The following is a 24,695-nucleotide window of genomic DNA, read 5'->3' as shown; positions in this document are numbered from 1 at the left end:
CACATAGGATGACTATGAATCGGAACCAACTGCATGGCAGCTAACAACAACAACATTGATTCTTCAACCCTCTAAAATCCCGCTGTCAGAAACAGTGCTCGACTGAAACTGCTCTTGCGACAATTACCGATGACCTCCTAATCTTATGTTCGCTCCTCAGACCGATCTGTTGCATCTGACCTTATTGGCTCTTCCAGGGTTAAATCTTTAGTTTCAGGAGTGTCACTGGTTCTGTTTGCAACTGTCTGGCTGCTATTGCTTATCGTTCTCCACTGGCTCCTCTTCTCCACTTGCCCTTCATCTTAGTCCCTAGGAATCCATCCTCATTCTCATTTTCATCTTACTCCTGTCACTCTTCCGCTGATTCATGCGAGCCTTCAGGCTTCCACTACCAGAGACATCCTGATGGTTTCTGCTTACACTTCTGAGTCCAGACCCAACTGTTGTTGGACTTACCTTCTATACTTGGTGGGCTTGTGGGCATCTCAGAATCAATTTGTCTAAATTTCTTGTCTTATTTCCCTAGACTTAACGATCTGTATGTGTATTCTTTCCTAGTTAATAAACCCTGCTCTCAAACACTCAAGTCAAGCTGAGAGCCATTGTGGACTGTTTCTTCCACCTCATGCCTCAACTTCAACCCTTGCAGTAGCTAAGTAACTGGACCCTGACAAGCACATCCCCTCACTTCCTTCAGCTACTGCTTTAACCAGGTTCCTTCTGTTTTGTAGTGTGGATGTTGCTCCTGGCTCACTCACCTGGACAGCTCATTCCCCACATACTGCTGCAGAGTGAATATTCAAAATTCAGGCATGTTAATTGCTTATTTAATGTCTTTAACGACCTTACACTTTTTTTCTGGATAAAGTTGAAATTCTTTAGCAAAGAATTTTACATAATCAGGTACTTTCTTTTTAACCTCATCTGTTATCTGTATTAATGATAATATTAATAGCTTTATATTGTTAACATTTTCCCACAATCTTTCTATGATGTAAGTCCTCTTATCACCTCCACTTTAGATATAAGGAAAGAGGTTAAGAAACTTACTGTGGTCATCTGTCTCTCTGGCAAAGCCAGCTATTTTCAAGTTCATGAATTGTTCATACCTCTTTACCTTCAAACATGCTATATTTCCTTGCCCAAAATGTCCTTAACTCTCTATGTTTCACTAGAAAACATTTATTTATGATTAACAACCAGTTTCAACTACCTCCTGCCCTGGGAGGTCTTTTTTAACATGCTTCGGCCAATATGACCACTCACTACTTTGAACCACAAATGCAGTATTGGATAGTGCTTGGCCATGAACTTGGCCATAACATTGGTTTAAGGCTGAATTCGAGCTCCACCATGTAAAAGCTGTGATACCTTAGATAATTTATTTAACCTCTCTAATTCTCTGACTTCTCGTTTACGACACCTTGATAAGAACACCTATTTCTTATTTCTTGGGAGGGTTAAATGTGGGTTACATATATAACAAAGCACTTAGCACAATGCTTGTCACTAGTCAGCACTCAGTAAATTCTGGCTGACTATTGTTGCCATAGCCTAACGTGTCTCAATATATCACTACTCTAGGTGACCAATACTGCTACCAAACCCACTTTATGATTACTCAGGAGGAAATCATATCACCTGTGTATTTGCTGAAACATTTAAATTTTATATTACAAATTATTTAATTTTGTATCAGTTATACATATTATAAATTATTTCATTGACCATGTTTCTGTCTTTGCTTTGGCTGCTGAAGTTCTTGGAATTAAGTTGATATTCCCATGTAACTACCCTATTTTTAGAAATTATGCCCATTAAGTGTTTTCATGCTAGCCACATCCCCCCAGGTATTTTTGTAAGCGTGCTAGGCTAACTGGTTTACATGTTGCTGTAAAAAAAATTAGAATAGCATGCTTAGGGGGAGAGGGTGCAGTTGGCAAAAACATAATGCGTGCTACTTGCGTAAAAATAATGTACTGTATAGGACCTATGGTGCGATCTTCCTTGATTTGCCTTATGACTTAACTTCCTTCATTTTCTTTTACCTCAACCCCCTTCACCATTTACTTCACTTCTTTTTATGCGTATTCATAAACAGGCTCAAATCCTTTGTGCATTGTAATGGAGTGTTAATAATTTTTGAAGAGAGAGCTGAGCTAGGCAAAAAGAAAAAGAAAAGACTATAGACTGACTGACGTTTGAATGCCTAACCTGTCAAATCATGGTAATGGAAAGAAAATCATGCCAATTCTTCAGTGGCAGCTCTGAAAATTTGTACTATTTCACATGGATAAAATTCCCTGGTTTATTAAAATAAGAATGGCAGCTGAAAGAAGCTGAGGTATGTTCTAGCTAACAAATATGAAACATGGAAATGCTCTGAGCCATTAAGACTTATAGGGGAACTTCATTTATAGCCTGTGTTTGTGTTCTCCAGCCTCTGGGGATCATGGCAGGACACATGACTGCCTTTTATGTAAGCAACTTCAGAATGAAAATGTAAGGGGCAGGGAGTCTTATTTGGCATAAATATTTGAAAATTTAACTTTGAATCCCAGATAAACAGGATTGGGGCACTGAACAAGAATTACTTCAAATTACTATGTCAGTTAAATGTAGCCTGTGAAGTGTATTACCAAGATTAGGTTTTATAAAATGAAGTCTTGAAATCCTTGAGCCTCAGAAAGAATTCTAACATAACTCAGTTTTCTTGTTAATAGTGAGCCAGCAAAAAAGAAGAATAAAATTATCCTATTATCCTTTCCTTGTGTGTCCCTAGAACGGTTTGGGCTCGATTACTAACCTAAAGGTTGGCAGTAACCTGGAGGTCTGCTTGGGTTCAGATTATAGCCAAGAAAGCCTTAAGGAGCAGTTCTACTCTGTAACACATGGGGTCGCCAGAAGTCGAAACTGACTCAATGGCAACTAACAACAGTCTTTTTCTTAGGATTTGTTTTTAAACCCAACGCTCAGCCACCCAAATCTGGGGAGACACATTTTTTCCCATGATGTCAGCCTCTGAATTCAAGAGTGATGCTGCATGGCTTCTCAGTGAACTGGGGACTCACCCCACTTACATGGAAAGAACTCTCAAAATGGGGCTTTGGGTCTTAAACAGGGAAAACACGTAGAAGACATTAACCCCAGAAAGTACTTTGTGTTTTAAGCGATTTAATTTTGAAAACCACAAGAACGCTGTGGATTGCAATCAATTTACATAGAAATTAGTCAAAATATGCCAACTTTGTTACTACAGCTTCAAAAATGTAGCTGCCTGTAGCAAGCAGCCTCACATTTCCTGGAAATGCAGAGGCAGGACATAGATGTGATGGAAGCATTTTAACTTCAATGCTTTAATATACACATTATCCCGCAAGTCATATAGGGTCGCTATGAGTCAGAATCAACTGGACGGCAGTGGGGTTTTTGGTTTAGGGACAGGGTATCTTAGAAAAAGTAAGAGCTTTGTGCATACAGGGGACCATTTGACCCTGTGTATTCTAAGAGATGGTTGTGATTTAAGGTTTGCAACATTGGAAACGGTGTTTTCACTGGAAAACAGTGAAACGTGTTGCCTTGACAACACGGATGAGCTGCATCAAGAAATCCATGGCACCGAAGGACCTTCTAGTACCTCAAGATTGCAAGCTAGCCTCCAAATTGGATTTAAAGAAAACTAATCCCACTGCAAGCATTGTTACCTGACCTATGAAATATTAGCTGTTACTTTTTATCATGTACCTTGTTAGAAAATAGATGAAAAATCTAGGTGGCCGAGATAGAAAAGCAGGGAGAACACAGTGCAGGCAATGGCTGTACTCCAGTGTGCTTCCCTCTTCCTCTAAGCCACCTCATCCCTAACACTATTTTAGGAGCTCCTGAATATTTTTCAAAGGTCGATTCTGCTAAGAAAAATGTATTTTTCCCTGACTGTGTGGATTTCTCCAGGAATCTCCCACAACACTTCTTTGTGAGGAATATCACTTGTCCATATTGCATTTTCATAAACAAAGAACATAAATAAGGATTACCTCAACAAAACTAGTTATTAATTGAATAGAAAACAAAACCTGTTAACATATGTGCCTGTTAATCCAATTATCCTGGCAGGGCTGAGGAGAGATGAATCTGTAAAACATCAGGCCTTGAAGACAAAGCCTGGTATTGAAAACCCACATTACGGAACAAGCTTGTTTCTTCCCCCCAGCAAGCACCCATTTGTGGCACTGTTCTAAGTACACAGTTTTGACACCTTGCTTCCAAAAATCACAATAAAGCGATTTGGAACGAGACCTTGGGTTTTCCTTTCATACTTAAAAAAAAAACAAAAAAACACCCAAAACCAAAAACCAGAACAAAAAAACAAAACAAAAAAACTTATTGCCATTGAGTTGATTCCGACTCATGCTTTTCCGTGGTTTCAGCAGCACATGAGTTTGTTTTCCACACAGTCTCATGCTGTGACTTATCCGATATTGTTGAGCTGGGCTCTGAGGGAAGGTGACATACCGTGTGGCCAGGTGCCCTTTGCTTTTGTACTTCCTGACTTTAAGACTCTAGAATCGAATTGAGTATGTAGGGACATATATTAGCAGCAAAGGATCTGCCTCTGTCATAACAAAGTTGAGAAGCAGAAGTCCAAGCTCCTGTAGGCTCTGAGAGTATAAATGCGAAGACAGTGACAATTCCAACGTGTGCTGCTGGGCCAAGGGAACCTAACAGAGTGTGCCACTGAGTATGAAGGTTAAGGACAAAGGAAGTGTTGGTTCCAAGTGGTTTTTATTTTCTTTCTCCTGGGTAATAGGATGCCTAGTAGATGGGCCTATTGACTGCATTAAAATGCAGTGTTATTCATTTGGCTTTATGTGTGGTAGAGGTTTAAATCAGCGCTCCTAGCCTGTGATTAATTTCAAGCGTGCCAATGAATGAATGGAACCATTAGTTTTTAGAAGTATCTTTAGAAGTGACTAGTGGATACACAGCATCAAAATGACTTACCAATTATACAAGCCAAAAAACAAAACAAAAACAGTTGCCTTTGGGTTGACTTTTGGCTACCTCATGGGTTTCAAAGTAGAACTATTAGGATTTTCAAAGCCTGTGACCTCTAGGCCTTTCTTCTGAAAAGCCTCTGAGTGGATTCAAACTGCCAACCTTCTGGTTAGTAGCCGTGTGCTCAACCATTTGTACCACTCCTATAATGGCAAAAAAAAAGCTAGAATTATCATTTGGGGAAGTATGGCAAAGAAGTAATCTTGGACACCTTTTGATTCAATCCTAAAAATGAAAATTTTTCATTTAATCAAGAGTGAGAACATAGAAAATCCAAGCAAATATAAAGCTGTGTTTGTGTTTTAAGCTAAGTCCTTTCATTTTGTAAGTTGACAGGGTTATGAGCGTACCTTTCACACAAACACCCTTCTATTGGGCCACAGGCAACAGAAATTTAATCCAAGAAGATGGAACTCGCCTTTATCCCAAACGATTTCACCTACTCAAGGAGACCTCCCTTAGGCCAGTTCTCACACGGCAGCTCTTTAGGTGAGTATTTGAGTCCATCTGTGGTCACATTGAAGGAATCCACTCTTATTTCAGAGTAAAAAATAGATACATCTGAATAAAAGGCATGGCTGGTGAAAAGCAAAGAACATGATACAGAAGGAAATCTTGCATTCTGGTCCTCATTTTGCCACAAATGTGTAGTTTTAAGCAAGACATTAAATGATCTTTGGGCCTCAGGTTTTTCCCCTTTGTAGTGTTTGAAAGTTGGATTTATGGATTTCCAGTTTTTTTTTTTTTTGCTAGATATCAAGAATTCTCAGTTTCTGGGGATATCAAGGGCCAAAGGAAAAAGTGGTAGACAGGAAGGATTCTGGGTTTCATTTCCCTTTCTTTACTTTTCTCCCCAGTCCAACGAGAATATTTCAGTCTTTACCTTATTCAATTATTTATTTTTACATTTAAAAAATAAACTTTTGCTTCAGAATAATTTTAGACTTATAGAAAAATTCCGGAGATAGTAATGATCATGTACGCCTTTCACCTAGTTGGCCCGATGCTGACATCTTGTGCTGCCACAGTGCATTTGTCAAGGCTGAGACACCAACATGAGTGCATTCCGATCAATTAAAAAGAGTGCCCTTTATTAGGAGTTCACCAGTTTTCCCACTAATATCCTTTTAAATTTTAGCTAGATTCTGTTCCCTCATAGAAGTTCTGAGCCAAAAGACCATGTCTTCATCTTTCAATGAGCTCAGAAATTATAGGAGAGATATAAAAGACAACCCAGCTTCAAACTGAGATTGTCTGATATCATCAGAGGTGAGTAAGGAACCTTTCCTTCCTGTGTGATTCAGTGCTACTGAACACGTGGTCCAGCACTGGCCCCACCGGGAGCTTGTTGGAAATGCAGAGAATCATGCACACCTCAGGCCTGTGGAAGCAAAACTTGCATTTTAACACAGTCTCCAGCTAATCCCTACACATGTCAACCTTGTTCTTTAAATAATTTTATGTATGAATCCACACGATTTTGTTTGCTATTTTTAAATATTATATAAAAGTTATTATGCAACTTATTTTTGAGATTTCTTCTCATCGTACCTGCAGAAAGGTTTCCTTGTAGCAAAAAAAAAAAAAAAAAAAAATGTAGCAGCAGTTAAGAATTCATTGTATGACAAGCTCCTGCTCTCCTCTGTGCCCCTCTTTATTGTTAGCCAGACACCATCACTTCCAAACATATTAGATAACACTTCTGATATTCACCTCCATGTTTTTACATAGTATGTTTCTACCGCTATTGCCAATTCCTTGATATTACAGGTCATTGACTGGTTTCTTATTATTATTGATGATGACTTAATGCTTAGCCACACTCTGTCTAATTCATAGCTCCCACATCCTACCAATATAAGTGGCTATTTTTATGAATATATAAGATGATATTAATCAAAGAAATCAAGTGTTATTCTAGAACAGTGGCTTTCAAAGTGTCATCTGGAGACTCTTAGGGGTCCCTGAGGCCATTTCATGAGGTCAGTGTGGTTAAAATTCTTTAGTAATAATTCCAAAAGGTTTTTTGTATGATGGGATTTCTCAGAAACTACGTGATATGTGGTATTATTACAGACTGAGTGCAGAACCAGATGTGAGATTTTTAACTGTCTTCTATGAAGCCAGACATGGCTATCATGAGACCAAGAATCCATGACGAATTCTTAACAGTGGCGCCAACCATTTGAGGTTGTTGGGTACCAGAAGGCTCAGAGGTATAGGCACCTGATTTCCAGGACTTACAGGACAAGTGTTTGTAGCAGCTGGGGGCAAGGAGGCCTCCTTCTTCACTGAGTTGCCATTGAGTCTATTCCAACTCATAGAGATCCTGTAGGACAGGATAGAACTGCCCCACAGAGTTTCCAAAGAGAGGCTGGTGGATTCGAACTGCCAACCTTTTGGTTAGCAGCCAAGCTCTTAACCACTGTGTCTCCAGGGCTGGTGGTTACATGTAATAGTTAATGCTTATTCTCACCATGTTCCAGGTATAATGCTAAGTGCTTTACATGAATATACATGGTCCTCCTGACCACCACATAAGGGGCCACATACTTATATTATCTCCATTTTATGCATTAGGAAGTATAACCCTATAGGCACAGAGAAATGAAGTAACTTGCCCAAGGTCATAAAGCCCTGAGGACTGCTTTGAAGGGCCCAGACCCTGGCAGGCTGACTCTAGAGCTCAAGCTTTAAATCATTACACTCGTCAAGCTCAGCAAATAAAAATAACTGGAGGGTGTATAATGAGCCTTTAAAAAGTATTTCAGTGAATCTATAAGAACAATTTATTACTATATCAGGTGTTCATATGCAAATGACTGCCTGGTACACTTAGAACAATCCTTTAAAAAGCAAATGCAAAATAAATTTTGTTCAAATCTGCCACACAAGGCTCATTATTTTTTTACCTTTTTTTTTTTAAAGAATGTTTGAGGTTTCTGTATGTTAAGCATTTTCCTGTCTTAATCTTACCTACTTTATTAATTTCCTTAGTACATTCCTTATAGACAAACTAGTTTGCAAATAAACCAGCATAAGTCTTATCTGAATGACTGTATATTCTGAATTACTGGACTATAGATTAATCAATGCATGCACCCCTATAATAATCTAACGCTCTAGATATAGTCAATTCTTTGAAAATGAAGCTTTATACTGGCTTCAATGTTAAGTATCGATTACTAAGAACAGCAAAGAGAGCTTACTACAGCGTTGGCAATGGAGAGTTGGAGAGACGATAAATATCACATTATAGAACTTCACAGTTAATCAAGAAAAAAAAACAGTTTTACTTATATAATTTTACTTCTCAGTCCAATGTCAAAAAGTTAGCAAGGTAAGTATGGCCACCACCTATCTCCCATCCCCTTTTTTTAATAGGCAAGAATATCATCGCAGGTCACAGGACCAACCTAAAGCAACAGAACAACTATATTGGCAGTTTGAACCCAGTTCTTTCTGGACACCGGGTCTGGGTTCTTTCCTCTGCATTATACAGCACCCACAAGGCAAGTATTTCAGAGGTATAGGGGCATTCCTACCCTGCATAGATATAAACTCTTGGCCTATGGGCCAAATCTGGACCTCAGACAAGTTTTGCTGGAATAGTTTTCAAATTTGAACTACCTTAGGTACTATTGTTAAAAAAATTGGGAGATATTAAATTAAATTTAAAATTTTGTCTTCACTTGAAAAATTAGTTGATGTGGCAATAATCAAATAGAGCTGAGTAGCTACTACTTCCTGTAGACTTTTTTTTTTTTTTTCTAGTGTAGACTAGGCGTGTCTATTTCAGAATGCCATGGTCCCCACCAGTCCTGATGATGCCCCACTACTGTGTTTCCATTGTAGAGCCAGGCTGTTTCACTCATTGTACGACAGGTCTAGCTCCTGGTATTAAAGTAAACTGTCTGTGGGATTGTCCAGCTCTCTGCAGGCACTGTTAGTAATCTCCCTCAGCCAATTTGGACAGGCTTATTTTTGTGCACCTTCCTAGCCCTGGTTTCCTACACTCATTCAACAACCTTTTCATCTTAATTTTCTTTATTAAACTGTTCTTCTAATGGAACAGAGAGACAGCTGTGAAACTGATAATTTCTTCACCTAAAATTGGCATAATTTCCCTTGAGTTATACTTTAATAGTTGAAGTTATATTAACCCTGTCTGGAGTTACTAGAAATTATTCTCCATAATGTTTTTAAGTCTATTCCAAAATACTGCAACTTACTGATCATTTTCAAACTGCTTACCTCTACTCCAGCTCCTGGGTGCTGCAAACAGCTAACGCACTTGGCTGCAAACTGAAAGGTTGGCAGTTTAAGTCCATCCAGAGGGGCCTCACAAGAAAGGTCTGGCAATCTAATTCTGAAAACTCAGCCATAGACTATCTTATGGAGCACAGTTCTACTAAGACACACCTGGGGCTGCCATGAGTCAGAACTGACTTGTCAGCAAGTAACTTTGGTTACCTCCAGCACTACTCCACCAGAGTGTAAATTCCCTGAGGTCAGAGGACACCGTCTTGTTCCCCATGGGTGGAGCCTGGTGCACAGTAGGCACTCAGTGAATATTTGGTGACTGGGTGAATAAAGCGGGAGGAATGAATCCTGGACTAGGTGTTATAGGAACTCCACAGTACGATCCGTTAGACACAGGTGGCTGGCAGTTTGGTCCCATGTTTTAATAGAGCCCACTAGGAGGAAATTATGAGTCTTTTAGAGAAAGGTCATTTTCTAGAAAAGAAAGGGATCTAGTTCCACAATTTGTTATTTTTTTCTGGATAAAAATACTCATCAGAAATCAACCTTTGCATTAAATGGCTCTAAATAGTATTTTACACAATAAATTTTATAACAAAGAGCAACATTTATAGAAACCCAAGCCTTCAAGAGGAAATCCTGGTGGCATGCATAGTGGTTAAGTGCTATAGCTGTCAACCAAGAGGTCAGCAGTTTGAATCCACCAGGCCCTCCTTGGAAACTCTATGGGGGCAATTCTACTCTGACCTATATGTGTGCTACGAGTCGGAATCGATTCAACAGCAACAGGCAGCCGGGAATGGGTTAAGTCTTCAAGAAAATAGAGTACCTTTCTTAGACTTAACTAAACTGCTTTGATTACATCTCAGTCATACAGTGGCTATCTTCACTGTGCCAAGTGGAAAATTAATGGCTCTTAGCCCATCCTGTCTCGCTTCTTAGGGTGAGAAGTCTTCCCTGGATGCCTCAGGGCTGCAGAATAACTTTGTTGTCAAGAATCTCTTGAACTTGCTTATATGCTTACAATTTATTAGTTAAAAAAAAAAAAGTATGGCCCAGACACACCCAGCTTCAGCCACCTTTCAGGACGCCTCAATAGTCAACTTCCCTCAGACAGTTTTCCTTTCCTCCTTTTGCTTCTTTCCTCTTCTTTCTCCTAGTCTCCCTTTCTCTCCTTTCTTCTTCCCATCTCCCTTTAGTCCTGACTTTCATTATTTATTTTCTGTTTTAAATATAGAGAGGGTACTTCTTACCTTATTCCGCACAGTTTACCAGAACAGGTAACAAGAAAGATTAAGAAAGTACAAGGTTAGAATATCTTTAGTTTCCGACCTTGGACCCCTCCTTGAAGCATCTTGTTCTGCACAATCTAAGCTACTGTAGACATGAATGATTCTCTCTATATCTGTTTTTCTTTTGAATATTTAAAATACATTTGAACATCAGGATTCTTTTTTTTTTAAAGTGACAATTGTGTAGTGAATTTCTCACTTTGCTTTCCAAAAAGTCACAGCATTTTAAATTTGAAGAAAAAAGATAATCTTCCCAGTCTCCTTATTTTGCAGAGGAAGAAACCAAGGCAAGATTCAGAGGGATTAATTGTTAGAATGAGAGTCTTCTGACTCTCAACCCACTACTCTCTTCATTATGGTTTGAATTGGTTATTTGCTCTTTTTATATAACTACTTTTCTTAAACTTTAAGTAAAAAAAGATTTTAAAATAGTTATCATTCTCTGTAGGTAGTGCGCTCTGTGCTGTGGGAGAAGTGTGGCCAGCCCCCTGGGGAAAGGGCCCTACAGAAGAAGGAGTGTCCTCTTCTGGGCAAAACTCCTTTTTTTCTTTTCTCCATGTTTCCATGTGGGGAGCCTTTCATTAGGGTACCAGAGCGGACCTCTTTCTGCTCATCATTTACTTCTCCATCTGCGGGGCTGGGAAGAAGCACCAACACGATTGTCCAGCCTCTCTCTGACCCACCTCCACCTCTACCCTCCTTTCCCATGCATTTTCCAACCCCCCCCCCATGCTGCCAACTTCACAGGGCAGGGTCTGCTCCATCTGCGGCTGGGTGGGTACACCAGCCTAATTTGGGGTGAAATATTCATATGCAAGATAACAGCATTGATATACTCAGGCTGTAAGTGGGACATCCACTTGGGAAACAAGAGAAAAGCAGCTACTTGATGTTACCATTTAGAGAAAAACAGGAAATTGAAGGGAAGCTGGCTTCTGAAAGATTAGTTCTCTTTTCAAGTGAAATCTTAGTATAATGTGATGATATTACAAGAGCAGATTAATGCACATACAATGTGGTTAGACACCTTCAGTCCAGACAGAGAAGGAAACTTGGTCCAAAATAATTTGCTTTTAAAAGAACTATGCTGATCTCCAGTGACTTACATACTTACATGCCCTTGGAGGTGCCCTGTTTGTGCAGTGGTTAAAGTACTTGCTGCTAACGGAAAGGTCAGTGGTTCAAACCCACCAGCAGCTCCACAGGAGAAAGATGTGGTAGTCTGCTTCTGTAAAGATTTACAGCCTTGAAAACCTTATGAGCAGCTCTATTCTGGCCTATAGGGTCGCTATGAATTGGAATCCACTTGACAGCAGTGGGTTTGGTTTGTTGTTGTTGCTGTTGTTGTTTTGGTATATGCCCTTATGGTTCAAAAAATTGCACCAAAATTAAGGGGGAAGTTTATTTTATAGCCGATGAAAGTTTTGAGCAGTTGGAATAATGAAAGAAGAAAAATGTCCTAGCTGAGAGGGACAAACTTTAACTACAGTGAAATTTAAATACGAAAGTAATTTAAAACTCAATCATAACTTGATACTTTGGGGAAATCTTTATTTGTAATGATTTTGTGTGTGTGTGTATCCATGTGTGTTTCTGCACATGGCATATGTAGACCATACTGCAATGATCTGACAATTTTAACTACAGTCATGTTTCAAATACTAGAATGCAGAGTATATAAAGTAAGTTCTATTTTCATTGGCCCTAGATCTTGTTAAATAAAAATGGATTTTCTCAAGGGTGAAACTATTCTATTAAAGACTTCAATAGCAAATTTAATGTAAGCTAAGTATTTCCTTTCATATCCAGAATAATACCACATGGTGACATTCTTACCAAGGAAGTGAGGTGTTGCTCTTGAAGTGAGAATTTTCAAAGAAAGAAGCAGTGCTAAGGCTCTGTATAATTGGATCTACTATTAAGGAAGTACTAAAGAGAAATGTCCCATCTAACACACTGCCGCCAACACTGATTATTCAGGGGTTACTTGGTTAAGGCTCCTTTTTGGCACCTTCTATAAATCCTGTTTCGTGTTCCTAGTTCTCTCTCTCTCCATTGCCCTGGATTTCTAACTGATAAGTAACTTTTTCTTGATTAGCCTAGGTTATGAGGCGCTGGGTTTGGGTTTTTTTTTTTTTTTGGCATGAGAAGCACAGAAAACAAAGTAAAAAAGAGAGATTTTGCTGTGTGTTTATGTATATATATATATATGTATATTTAAAAGTTTTTTTTCACATATAGAGGGTCTTACAACTAAATGCTAAACATATGATTGCAGTCAATTGTCTTTGGATTACCTATACCATTCCTTCTGGAGTTGTAGGAAATTAGTTCTCCATCCACCACTCACCTATTACCACACCTTTCAAATTTATTAGAAAATATTGCAAGTAGTTCCTCCTTTTCCATCTGCCTCCAGTGGACTCTAAGCCTCTGAGAGCAGGGATTTTGTTCTATCTGTACCTGGCTGGCACTTAGTAGATGCTTTGTTCAGTATGTTGAGTGGATGAATGAATAGGATGTCATTGACGCTTTCTCAGCACAATTCAGAACTTAGGTTCTGCTGGTGTGGGCTCACACCCACCTAGTGGGAGGACTATGTGCAGTGGAAAATAGGAAGACCTTCAGTGAGATGGACTGACACAGTGTCTTTAACAATGGACTCAAACGTACCTACTCTGGTAAGGATGGCGCAGGACTGGGCAACGTTTTGTTTGGTTATACTCAGGGTTGTTATGAATCAATGCTGACTCACAGCACCTAACAACATGTTTATGGATGGAAGCTTTTCAAAAGAATAAGCTCTTCTCTTGCTGCTCAGGGAAGAATATTTCTAGTACCTAATTTTTTTTTGATTGTGGCAAATACATATGTGAGGAAACATTTGGCATTTTAGCATTCTCACATGTACAATTCAGTGACATTAATTATCATGTTATTCAACCATCACCATTATCCATTTTCTAGGACCTAACTTGAACAAGCTATTCTATAATTCTCATCCCAGTTGACTACACATGTCTTTGAGATTTTAAAAGGTTAAGTAACCTACTAGAATTTCTTTAAAAAACAAAAGTACAAAGGTCATTTGCTAAATCCCAAGTATCTGTTAGAACAGATTATGAGACACTGGTATTTTACATTTCACATTTACCTGACACCAAACGGGTTGATAATGTTATCTATTCACACTGGAATACTGTTTCAGTTGAAATATCAATTGTTGTTCTGAGAGTATGAATGTATTAAGGCAACAAAACAAGTTAAAAAAAAATAAGAAAAATGTTTTAGTGGAAAGGTTAATGCTCCCATCAAGTTGAAATGTTTTTCTTTCAATAATTTCTTTTTGTTACTTTTAGTTTATTCATTCTTCCCTCAACACAGCACTTAACTAGGTAGCCAGTTGAGTCCTCTTTCTGATTGAACAGATTGGTGAGAAAGTAAGGGGAAGAATGTTTGGCTGTGGACAAGAACAACACCAGACAGGGAGGAAATTTTGTGGGTAACTTACCTGGTTTGATTAGAGGGAATGAGTTTAAAGACAAAATCATTTCCTGAGAGTGTTCTGAATCACATAGGCTGTCCAACAACAACAACAAAGCAACCAAATCCACTGCCTTTGAGCTGATTCTAACTCACAGTGGCCCTATAAGACAGAGTAAAACTGCCCCATAGCATTTCCAAGGCTGTAATCTTCACAGAAACAGACTGGCACATCTTTCTCCTGCATAGCAGCTGGTGGATTTGAACCACTGACATTTCAGTTAGCAGCCAAGCCCTTATCCACTGCATCACCAGGGCTTTAGGCTGTCCTTAAAAAATAATAAAATAACTGAAAATGAGGGCAAGAAGATGAGAGAAGAAGCATGCATTAGAAATTATAGGAGCATGGATTTCTTTGCAAGCTGTATAAAGACTTGTCTGGTCTCATAGGGAAGAGATTTTCACTGATTTCAGCCTTATTTCTTTGTGAAGAAGTGAAAGTGCAACTCCCCTCTCTAGAACTGGGCTCTGATTATAGGAGAACAGCCTAGAGACACCAAAACGTCATTTGATAAGGAATTTGTTATCATGTAACCCCAAGCATCTTAAGTAAAAGGAGAATTGGGAAGAATGCCCAGAGAACTCCAAGAACCACAGGTGGTATCATGCTGCCTGCGCCTGCTAAAACTCTTGCCAATGATTAAAAAAAATCTTGCAGAAGTTCTTCCAGACTTCAGTCTTTTGTATAGCCAGTTCTAAAACTCCTGATTTATGTAGTTGTTTAATGCAGGAAAGGAGCAACCACGCAAAATGTTGAATAAGGGCTAGTATAGAGGAACAGAGAAGTGGCAGCTGATACTTTTGAGATCAGGGAGGAAAGTGAAACAACAAAAAGCTGACAGAAGGACTTTCAAAACGTTATCAGGCTGGGCAACTTCAATGAAGATAAACAGCCTTATACACGTTTCAAGCCATTGAGATTGTTACTGTTTTGTAGCCTCCAAAAGAATTGCTGTACATATGATAATGTAACTGGATTATTAGAAAAATATATTGTTTAATATAACCATGTTTAAGAGGTTAGATTTTAGAAAAAAAATTTGTTTTAGAAAGATTTCTGTCAGAAACAATTTAAATAAAAACTGAAATTTGATGCTTAAAGGAAGAGCATCCCCTTTGTTTAGTGGTGGTGTAATGAACCCAAGCTTTAGAATCAGGTAGACTAGAGTGTGGGATTAAGCAAGTTTTCTATTTCCTCATCTGTAAAATGGGGTTGATAGCCTACATAGAATGGTATGGTAGTGAAGATTAAATTAATGAAGCAATATAGTCTAAGTACCTAAAAAAAAAAAACCAAAAAAAACCCTAGCACATAGTAAATACTCAGTACGTGCTAGTCGTATTAGTGAAGTAGCTCATTTCCCATGTCATTGTTGTGTTGCTAGGTGCGTCGAGTCAATTTCGACTCATTGTGAGCCCATGTGATAGAGTAGAACTGCTCCATAAGATTTTCTTCGCTGTAATCTTTACGGAAGCAGATTGCCAGGTCTTTCTCCTGTTGAAGCCCTCATAAACCAAAAATGAAACCTATTGCCGTTGAGTTGATCGCGACTCATAGTGACCCTGTAGAACAGAGTACAATTGTCCCATAGGGTTTTCAAGTCTATAAATCTTTATGGAAGCAGAATGCTACATCTTTCTCTCACAGGGCCTCTGGTAGGTTCAAACCGCCAAACTTTCAGTTAGCAGCTGAGTGCTTAACCACTGTGCCACCAAGGCTTCTTATGTAAATGATCCATTTTGACTCTATCTTATGTGTGATTAGGCAACATTACCACGTAGGGTGCAAGAAGACCCTAGGTAGGAATCTGACCTCCTATACTCCTGCCCTGTACTTTTTTAGGGCTAATAATAGGAAGGCCTGTAGAACACAAAAAATCTATGCAATAACCTTAGGGCAGTCAGCTTGGTATCATAACTTGTGCTTGTCCTTGGCTATCTTGAGAGATAGAGGCTACATCAAATTAAGGAAAGGAAGGAGATAACGTAGTGTTTGTCCAAGATAATTATTTTTTAATAGGCATTTCAACTAAAGTATTGTAAGACATTGTGGTGGAAACGCAGAAGTACCAAAATAATGATTCCCTTTTATTTGACATAATAAGTTTGCACACAGCTTATGCTTACTTTCCAATAGTCAACTGCTTTTGATCTACAAAAATGACAAGTGCATTTCTATCACTTGTTAGTTTCGATGTAGTCAATTTCAGCTCGTGTGCAGAGCAGAACTTCTCAATAAGGTTTTCAAGGTTGTGACCTTTCAGAAGCAGACCACCAGACCTGTCTTTTGAGATGTCTCTGGGGGGGTTGGAGCCACCAACCTTTTTTGTTAACAGTCAAGCACCTAACCTTTTGTGCCACCCAGGGGCTCCCTGGATCAGCCTAATAGTTATTAAATCAAAATCAGCTGATTATCTGCCAGATTTTATTTAAAGAAAGGAGACAAGGACTAAATGAATGAATGGAGTTGAATATTTTTGTCAAATTGTTTCTGTAAAGAAAATCATATAAAAGTATATTTTAGGTGAGGACATAAAATATTTGCTTCCGTCATGGGCTTGGCTTCACATTAGCTGGTTTTTCCCATTCAGGAGTGACTCAAATCTGAACACCATGCAATTCTTCAGTTTTCCAGCAGGAGATTAGTTCCTGTTTTCTAATCAGTATTGTGTGCATTTCCCAGTTGGACGGAGTCATTATTATGCTTTCTATATTTGTAACTTTTTGACTTTCCTGAGCTCTGAGAATTATTTCTCACCCCGGGTAACTCTGCCGGTTAATAACGGAACTTTTATTGGATATTGTAAAAGTAGCTGAGCAACTGCCTTAAAGATGATGAAAATTGCTTTTCCTTGAATAAGCCGCTTGATTTTGACTTTAAAGATTTTATTTTAAAAATATTAGCATGCTTTGATGAATTTACTAACTGCAGATTTTGCTCTAGTAAAAGTAGCAATGAATGAAGTAAGTTTACTCCTATCTTTAGGGACTAACCATTAAGCCCCAAGGTTTTACCTTTCTACTTTAAGAAGCCATTTTACCGAAACAGAATCTCTTGCCTACCTTGGCTAATGGCACAAATTCAGACTCATTAGCTAAATTAATTGTTTCATGTGGTTGGTCTTTAGAATGTTGTAAACCGTAATGGAGTTACTAAGTTGAGAGCAATTAATTGAATGTACCTCTAATATATTCTGGCCAAAGTTATACCTGGCATTCTTAACGACCATTTAAAAACTACCCAAAGAAAACTGTTAATGAATCTTAGGGCCATCAAAATAAGTAATCTAGAACACTTTCAAAATGCCTCAGAATCTGAAAAATCATTATAGATACTTCCTTTCAAATATTATTCCAGTGTCTCATGTTTTCAACGGAGAAATATGGAATTTGGAATATTTTCCCAAAGTTTCAAAGTCCGTAAGTCAGAGAGAAATGAGTAAAATGTGGGTTTCTCATGTCTAGGACTCATGTATTAGGACAAGGGTTAAAAATTCAGATTCTTCTACCAAGGCCAAAGGAGCCTTGGTGGCACAGTGGTTAAGCTCAGCTGCTAATGAAAAGGTCAGCAGTTGGAATCCATCAGCTGCTCTGTAGAAGAAGCGTGTGTCAGTCGGCTTCTGTAAAGATTACCCTATGGGGCAGTTCCACTGGGGCCTAAGAGTCGCTGTGAGTCACAACACCACCAAGACCGCAGAGGTACTCAGGTGAACGGAGATGGTGTGAGGATTCAGTATCAGAAAGGGGGGGAGAGGTGGAATGTGGTGAATTTGGAAGCAAATGGCCTTCTAACGGGGCCAGCCACCACTTAGCTCCACTGATGGTTGTTATATGGGAATGTGGTTCCAGAAAAGCCAGATGTTGTGACCTTTTCAAACAAATTCAGATGTGTGGAGTTTTATGTGAAATAATCAGGTGTTTAATTAAAATTTTAAGCCCTGTAGGTCAAAGAAAACATATATGTGGGCTGTCAGTAAGCAACCTCTGGATTAGATTCTCATATCCCCTGCAGATATATGTGTAATTAAAGTTGAAGAAGGTTGGCAAGCTGCCCTTTATCAACATCTGTGATAAATCAAAGGAAATGTTTTAAAAAGGAAACTAGGATATTTCATTAATCAACAGTTAGTAGGTGCCCACTAGATTGCAGCAATCTATTCATTATTATGAAGATTAAAAGAGAGAGATGTAGTCAGTGGGTTTCTCTGGCTTATAAAGGGGTGAGTACAGAAAGAAAGCATTTCTTGATGGGGTTGTAAATTGTTGAGTGTTGTAAATTAAGAAGGTAATATTAAGACAGGCTCAAAGTTGTATTTTAAGGGGTGATACTACAAAGACAGAAGGGAGAATAAGATGACCACTGAAAATGTTTATTATACAAAAAAGAGGCGGGAGATAGTCTGGAGAAGAGAGTTTGAATATTTTATCGTCCTAGGTTGTTGGTCTCAAATTGAAATTAAAATGTTATATGGGTGTAGGGTACCCCTCAAAAATAAATAAATAAAAAACAAAAAACCATGGAGAAATATACAGTTGCTATGAAACAATTTGCAGCTCCTTGAGGTGTTAGAAGAGAAATTCACAGAATTGCAGAGCACAACGTGTCATTTGACTACACCAGACAGCACCCAGCATCTGTTCAGTGGATAAAGCAAAGGGCAATGGATAAGGGCCCGCTTCTCTTCATGGCATTGATTGCTCTGGAGCCTGGAGTATCAGAGCGTCACCTTTTGGCACTCAGGTCATCCTAAGTGTTAAAAACAAACAATGCATATCCCGGAGCCATTTTGTGCATCATTTTTGACATCTATAAATCATTTGCAGATTTTTAAAACAGAGCTACCACAAAAGCAGTACTAATTCTCCCTCTCCATAATTTACAGAATTAATGAAGAATCACAGTCGCCAGCCACCAATCAGATGGCCATTGGAATTTTTTTGTTTGTTTTTCATTTATGCTCATCCTTGGACCTATCATTTTTCTTTCTAGCAATGTTCTTTCTATCCACTGCTGTTTTGCATTTAATTTAAATGAAAAGCAGCTCCAGGCAGATTCAGTATTTAAATTGCAGTCTCTATAATCTCTTTTGGAAATTGAGGCATCTATCTTTGTAAGGCTTCAGCTAGGCAGAAGGATGAATAAGTTACATGCAAATATTCTAGAGCCAAGCTAGTAAACATGAATTATATAAAACTCATTGTCTGTGTTTGCATCCTTACAAGTTGTCCTTTGCTAGCTTCGAGGGAGATACTAAGTTTATGTTTGACTCGTATTCTTACCATTATTTAGAAAAATATTAAATAAATGAATTTGAATGTAAAGAAAATAAATAGACAAAAAGACACTTACCTCTTTCTTACAGCTTGAAGCACAATATGGAAAATAATACTTTTTATTCCCCACCTACTCTAATTGTACATCAAACATCAAATCAAATTTCAAATAAAAGCAAACATAAAAAATAACCTACTCCTTTATAGAAGTAATTCTCATCTATTACCTGATGGCTGATTTTCAAAGGTTGAGTTGGGGTCATGTAGTTTAATATGATCTGTTGTCTAACCTTCTTGGGAATCGAGCGCAGCAATGGCAGTGTTCTCACAGTTTGCTTCGATTGAATTATGTAGACTCACAAGTGTAATTTGCATATATGTACATATATATCCTTATATATGTCTGCCTGTCTATCTATCTGAATTGTGGAAAGTGATATAAAAACCAGAGACCATAGAATATAAAAAGAAGAAAGGAAGGATTATCTGAAAAGACTTGGCTGTGTTTTATGTCTCTAGCCCATCATAGGCCATGTACCCTCTGTGGATATTAGCACATTAGCAGAGTCTCACTGGGGAAGGAAATGGATTTGTAAAACAAGTCTGTTTTGCAAACTCTGTCTCTCAGATTGCTTTCTGTGGATACTGTACCTTCCGGAGGGGTTTGAGCTTGGTCTCCATTATGAAGTCATATTTGCAGAGCTCGCAGCAGCGCGTGTCTGAGCTCTTGATCCACTGGTGGAGGCAGGACTGGTGGACAAAGCGCAGGGTGCCCGTGCAGCGACAGGGTGTGATGAGGGGGCTCTCTTCATCCCCTTCACAGTGACAGATCCTGGGGAGGAACACAGCAGCAATGTGAGATCGCCCAGAGGGCATTTTCACCAGTGGGTTTCCACCTTGTTTATGCCAGGCTGTATTAGAAACCGCAACCTGTGGCTCAGAAGGAAAGGACATTTCACCCCAGCTCTGAATCTGGAGCCAAGTTATGATGATATCAATTTCCTTTCGCTTGCACGTCATCGTTGGACTCTTCAGTCGTGTTATAAGGTGTTAGATGATACTGGAACATCAGAAATTCTCTGTCATTTCACTCCTACATGACAACTACTGAGTTAGGCAGTGCCTGTGGAGAAGCCTTCCTATGTAAAGGTCATGATTTACAAGTATTCTGAAGAGTGCTGTAGTCTGATAACTTCGATGTTTTATTTTGATGATGATTTTATAGGTTCATGGTGTAAGAATGTGGAAAATCTGAAAAATTTGAAGGAGAATATAGACACTCAGCCTGAGGATATTATAAGTTTTTCCTAGGAAGATGTACACGGATTGGTCACAACAAAGAGCCTAAACTGCCAATAATCATCATTGTTTAAAATTTACAAAAATTATTGGTAACACAAAGTTCAAACACAGAAAGTTGCATTGCTTGAAATGTTAATTGCTATGTCTACCAGTGAATTCAACTAGTTCCTAAATTACTATGAATTCTAGTTTTATAGATTTAGAGTTTATGAAGTCTTCATTATTCTTATTTTCAAATTATTTGATATATATATTTTTTTCCTCTTTGGATGAGGAATAAGCCTTTCTTACCTCTAGGTTATAAATTCAAATTATAGGTCTTCAAATCTTAAAATTTAGCCAGCTATTAGAAGTTGGTAATGAATTTAATTGGAAATATGGCTTTAGTCTGTTAGAAATATGAATGTGACATATAGAAAAATTTATAAATATATAAATTTACTTTTTTTGAGTTGAGTCACACCGGCAGCTTGGAAGAATGTGTGAATTGCTGCTACTGTTCTTCCTTTTAGGTCTGTATGCTTCATCCTTCAGAAGCATGCATTGTAGAGTATATGTATAAAAAAAAAATACATATACACACACGTATATATATCTCAGCTGTCTCCCCAGGCATAGGAAATGGCTGCTTAGATTGTTACTACAACAAGACACAGGAATTGAAACCCAACACTCCCACAACCTCAAAATTAAGAAGCATGACATAGTATACTGGAATTCTGCATCTCTTTTCTTAAGTAAAAAATAAAGAAAGCAAAAAGGAACACTGATTTCTACAACCCCTGGGGTGGGAATGAGGGGGTGAGAGCCTAGGGAAGTTCACTGTCAGTGCCTCCCACCTCTTAGACTGGGTCAGGAAGCAGCAGTGGTAGACGGATCAGCGCATATGCAAGGCCAACATGGAGGGAAAATACAAATTACCTGAGAGCTTATTATTTATTATGAAAGCCCTGAATATCTCTTTCCTCTCCAAACCTATATGTTCTAGAGATCAGAAACTGGGCTTATCATACTTTGTTTCACAACTTGCTGCCAAAAGAGTGTTGGTGACATTATCGGAGCTTGGTAGATGTCTGTTAGATAAAGGGATTATTCAGTCAAAACTACAGTATGGGAAAGGACCAGTGAAAGCAAATTTAGGCTTCTAAAACACTTCATTTGATTGCAATATTTCAAGCCACTGAAACCCAATGAGTTATAGAAAATAGGAGGTTGACATTATTTAAGTCCTTGAACCTCTTACCTCCCTGTCTCCACACAAAGATGCTCCCCTAGACTGCGGGTCAACAAACCATGGCCCAATTCTGCCCACTGGATGTTTTTATAAATAACTTTTTATTGAAACTTAGTCATGCCTATTTGTTTACATTTGTGCTGTGTTTGCGCTATGAAATTAGACCCCAGCAGTTGCTGAAGGGACCACATGGCCTGCAAAGACATTACTGTCTGGCCCTTTACAGAAAAAGTTTGCCTATCCTTGTGAGATAGATAGTATTAACTGGGCTGGCAGAAAAAAGCAACGGTTAAAAAATTACCGTCTAAAATTTGAGTAAACAGGAACCACACTCTGCCAACATGAAATAAGGTTAAAACAACCCGTGAATTACTACCTCCTCCTTAGTGTTAAAACAACCGGTGAATTACTACTTCCTTCTTAGTGTTTTTCTAGTCCCTTCCCCCTTTTACAGGCTCCACATGTGCAAAGGAACAAAGTGTGACCGCTCTTTGCCCTTCCTTAGCCTACTGATGAGGGCAATATAGTGCGGAAGATCAGTGCTCCTGCGCTATATCCTATAATAAGTGATGCCAAGGGCTGCTGAGAGGACCGCATCTTGAATATCAGTGGGATTTCAGATGCGTGTGCAACCTAATTAGTATGCATCGCCATTGTGAGGAGTGCCCGCCCCTTGAAAGAAACCCACTGAATATTCATTACTTTGTGGTCTCCTCCGAACCCATATAAGCTCTAGCTTTGTTCCCCTTTCCAAGTCTGACTTTTGGAGAAGCAGGAGCCCTCTCTGACTCCTTTTACTTGTCTCAAGTAAAATAAACCTGTTAGAGTTGAATCCAAAATTGTCTCCTCTGTGTATTCTTACGAGAAAAGACAAAGACCCATTGAGTCCAGAGGGCTTCCGTGCCCTCAGCGGTATGCTTGCCGTAAACTATACATAGTGACTTCATGTTGAAGAAAACGTATGGCTGTTTTCCACAATGATGAAAACAAATGTTAAAAAATAAATCACCCCAAACTCTGCAATTAACGAAAATTTGAAGTAAAGTTTACAAAGAGAAGCACAGTAAACAGCCTATAGTGTAGTAACAAGGGGGCAAACTTTGCCATTCGAAAGGAAAAATTTGCAGTTTATGCAATCTGATAACTCATTACTAAAATAAGATGGTGTCAAAAATTGTACAGCTACCAAGATTCTGAGACTTTGATTTTTCAATTGGCATAAAAAATAATTAATTCATAAGCAGCTTTAAACAAAGACTTAGCTGATTACTTAATTCAAAGTACGATCTGACCAGCTTACTGATATAGTCTAACTTCCTATCTCTTACAGATTTTTAAAAAAATTCTGCTAAAACTGCTACCTGGAGTAGCAGCAGCAATGTCATTTTCTCATAAAATTAAGGTTATTTCCCACAGGGAAAATAAAAAACTTGGTTCATTTTCACTCCCATTACACATGATTTATTTTTACATGTTTTTTTTTTTTTAGCATTTTAAACCTTTTCTAAATTATCCAACTCAAATTGAACCCCAAGAGTCCTTTACAAAACTTTTTGAGGTTGTTCTAAATGATTTTAAGAGCCTAATATTAACTTCCAAAATCTACTAGAAATAAAAAATAATGTGATAATGCCATTAAAAAGAGAATTAAACAATTCTTAAATTGATACACTTCACACAAACCACAATGCTGAATTATAAATGAAAATACAGTAATGAGAACATAAACATTTTTTTCCAGTAGGATAATTGTCTAGAGAAAATGATTTTAATAACCCAAAAAAAATTACATTGTGAAATGTTTGTAATTCTAATGCATTTTTACCTAATGGGAAATTGAGGCTTGAGAATTGAGTTATTTTGTAAAGATCATTGGCAATCCATATTGGTGGAGCCCTGGCGGTGCAGTGATTAGGAGCTCGGCTGCTAACCAAAAGATCGGGAGTTTGAATCTACCAGCTACTCCTTGGAAACCCTATAGGGCAGTTCTACTCTGTCCTACCGGGTCGCTAGGAGTCAGAATTGACTGACAGCAATGGGTTTGGTTAGTGACAGAAACAAATTGAAATCACAAGTTTTATTGGCACCTTGGTATTTTAACAGGCTGCCTGCAGTGTAATCAGTGTATGTTGAGACTTTTACCATTTATGGCTTTCATAAGTTGGTATTTCCATATAACTTCTGGTTTTCTGTAAACAGTAGACCACAAAATTCTAACAAGTTACATTTTAGACTTTTTGTGCATATATGCTTAAAGCCTCTTGCCTCAAAGTTTGAGTTTTTAGAAAAGTAGGATTTTTTTTTTTTTTATCTTATGTATCAAAAGGGACCTTCAACAGCCCTACCAACCTCTTGTCAAGGCTTCTTAGCTCTGGCCGAATAGTACTTTTTTCCATATAAGGTCTTTTTTATAATTCATTATTTAAAGAAAAAAAAAAAAAAGAATCTTTGTGATGGCCATTGTGGCTGTGTAACTTTGAAATTTTCTTTTTCATTTATTAACTAATTCACATTATCTTAGGTCTTACTATATGCAAAAAATATCAGACAACGATAGCACCAGCATGTGAGGTAAATTAACAGGGAGAGAAAAGAACCTGGAGGCAAGGACCCAATTTGGTCAACTGTTGTATTGATGGATTGGCATAGTGGCTACAATCCTGGGCTCAAGCATAGCAATGATTGTGAGGATGACCAGGACTCAACAGCACCTAACAACAACAACAACATTT

The 24,695-nt window shown here is 38.3% G+C and overlaps 1 protein-coding gene across 1 annotated transcript in view; it reads right to left on the bottom strand.

The window, feature by feature from the left end:
- The window catches only part of MARCHF1 (membrane associated ring-CH-type finger 1), a 115,591-nt gene that overhangs the window by 51,283 nt on the left and 39,613 nt on the right, over positions 1-24,695 (bottom strand). Inside the window, exon 2 of the mRNA XM_049852688.1 lies at positions 20,079-20,259. Coding sequence (XP_049708645.1) covers positions 20,079-20,259 — 181 coding nt within the window. The remainder of the gene's footprint in view (positions 1-20,078; positions 20,260-24,695) is intronic.

Source organism: Elephas maximus, chromosome 13, assembly GCF_024166365.1.
Source record: "Elephas maximus indicus isolate mEleMax1 chromosome 13, mEleMax1 primary haplotype, whole genome shotgun sequence".
Taxonomy (NCBI): domain Eukaryota; kingdom Metazoa; phylum Chordata; class Mammalia; order Proboscidea; family Elephantidae; genus Elephas; species Elephas maximus.
This window is presented reverse-complemented; position numbering and strand designations above follow the sequence as displayed.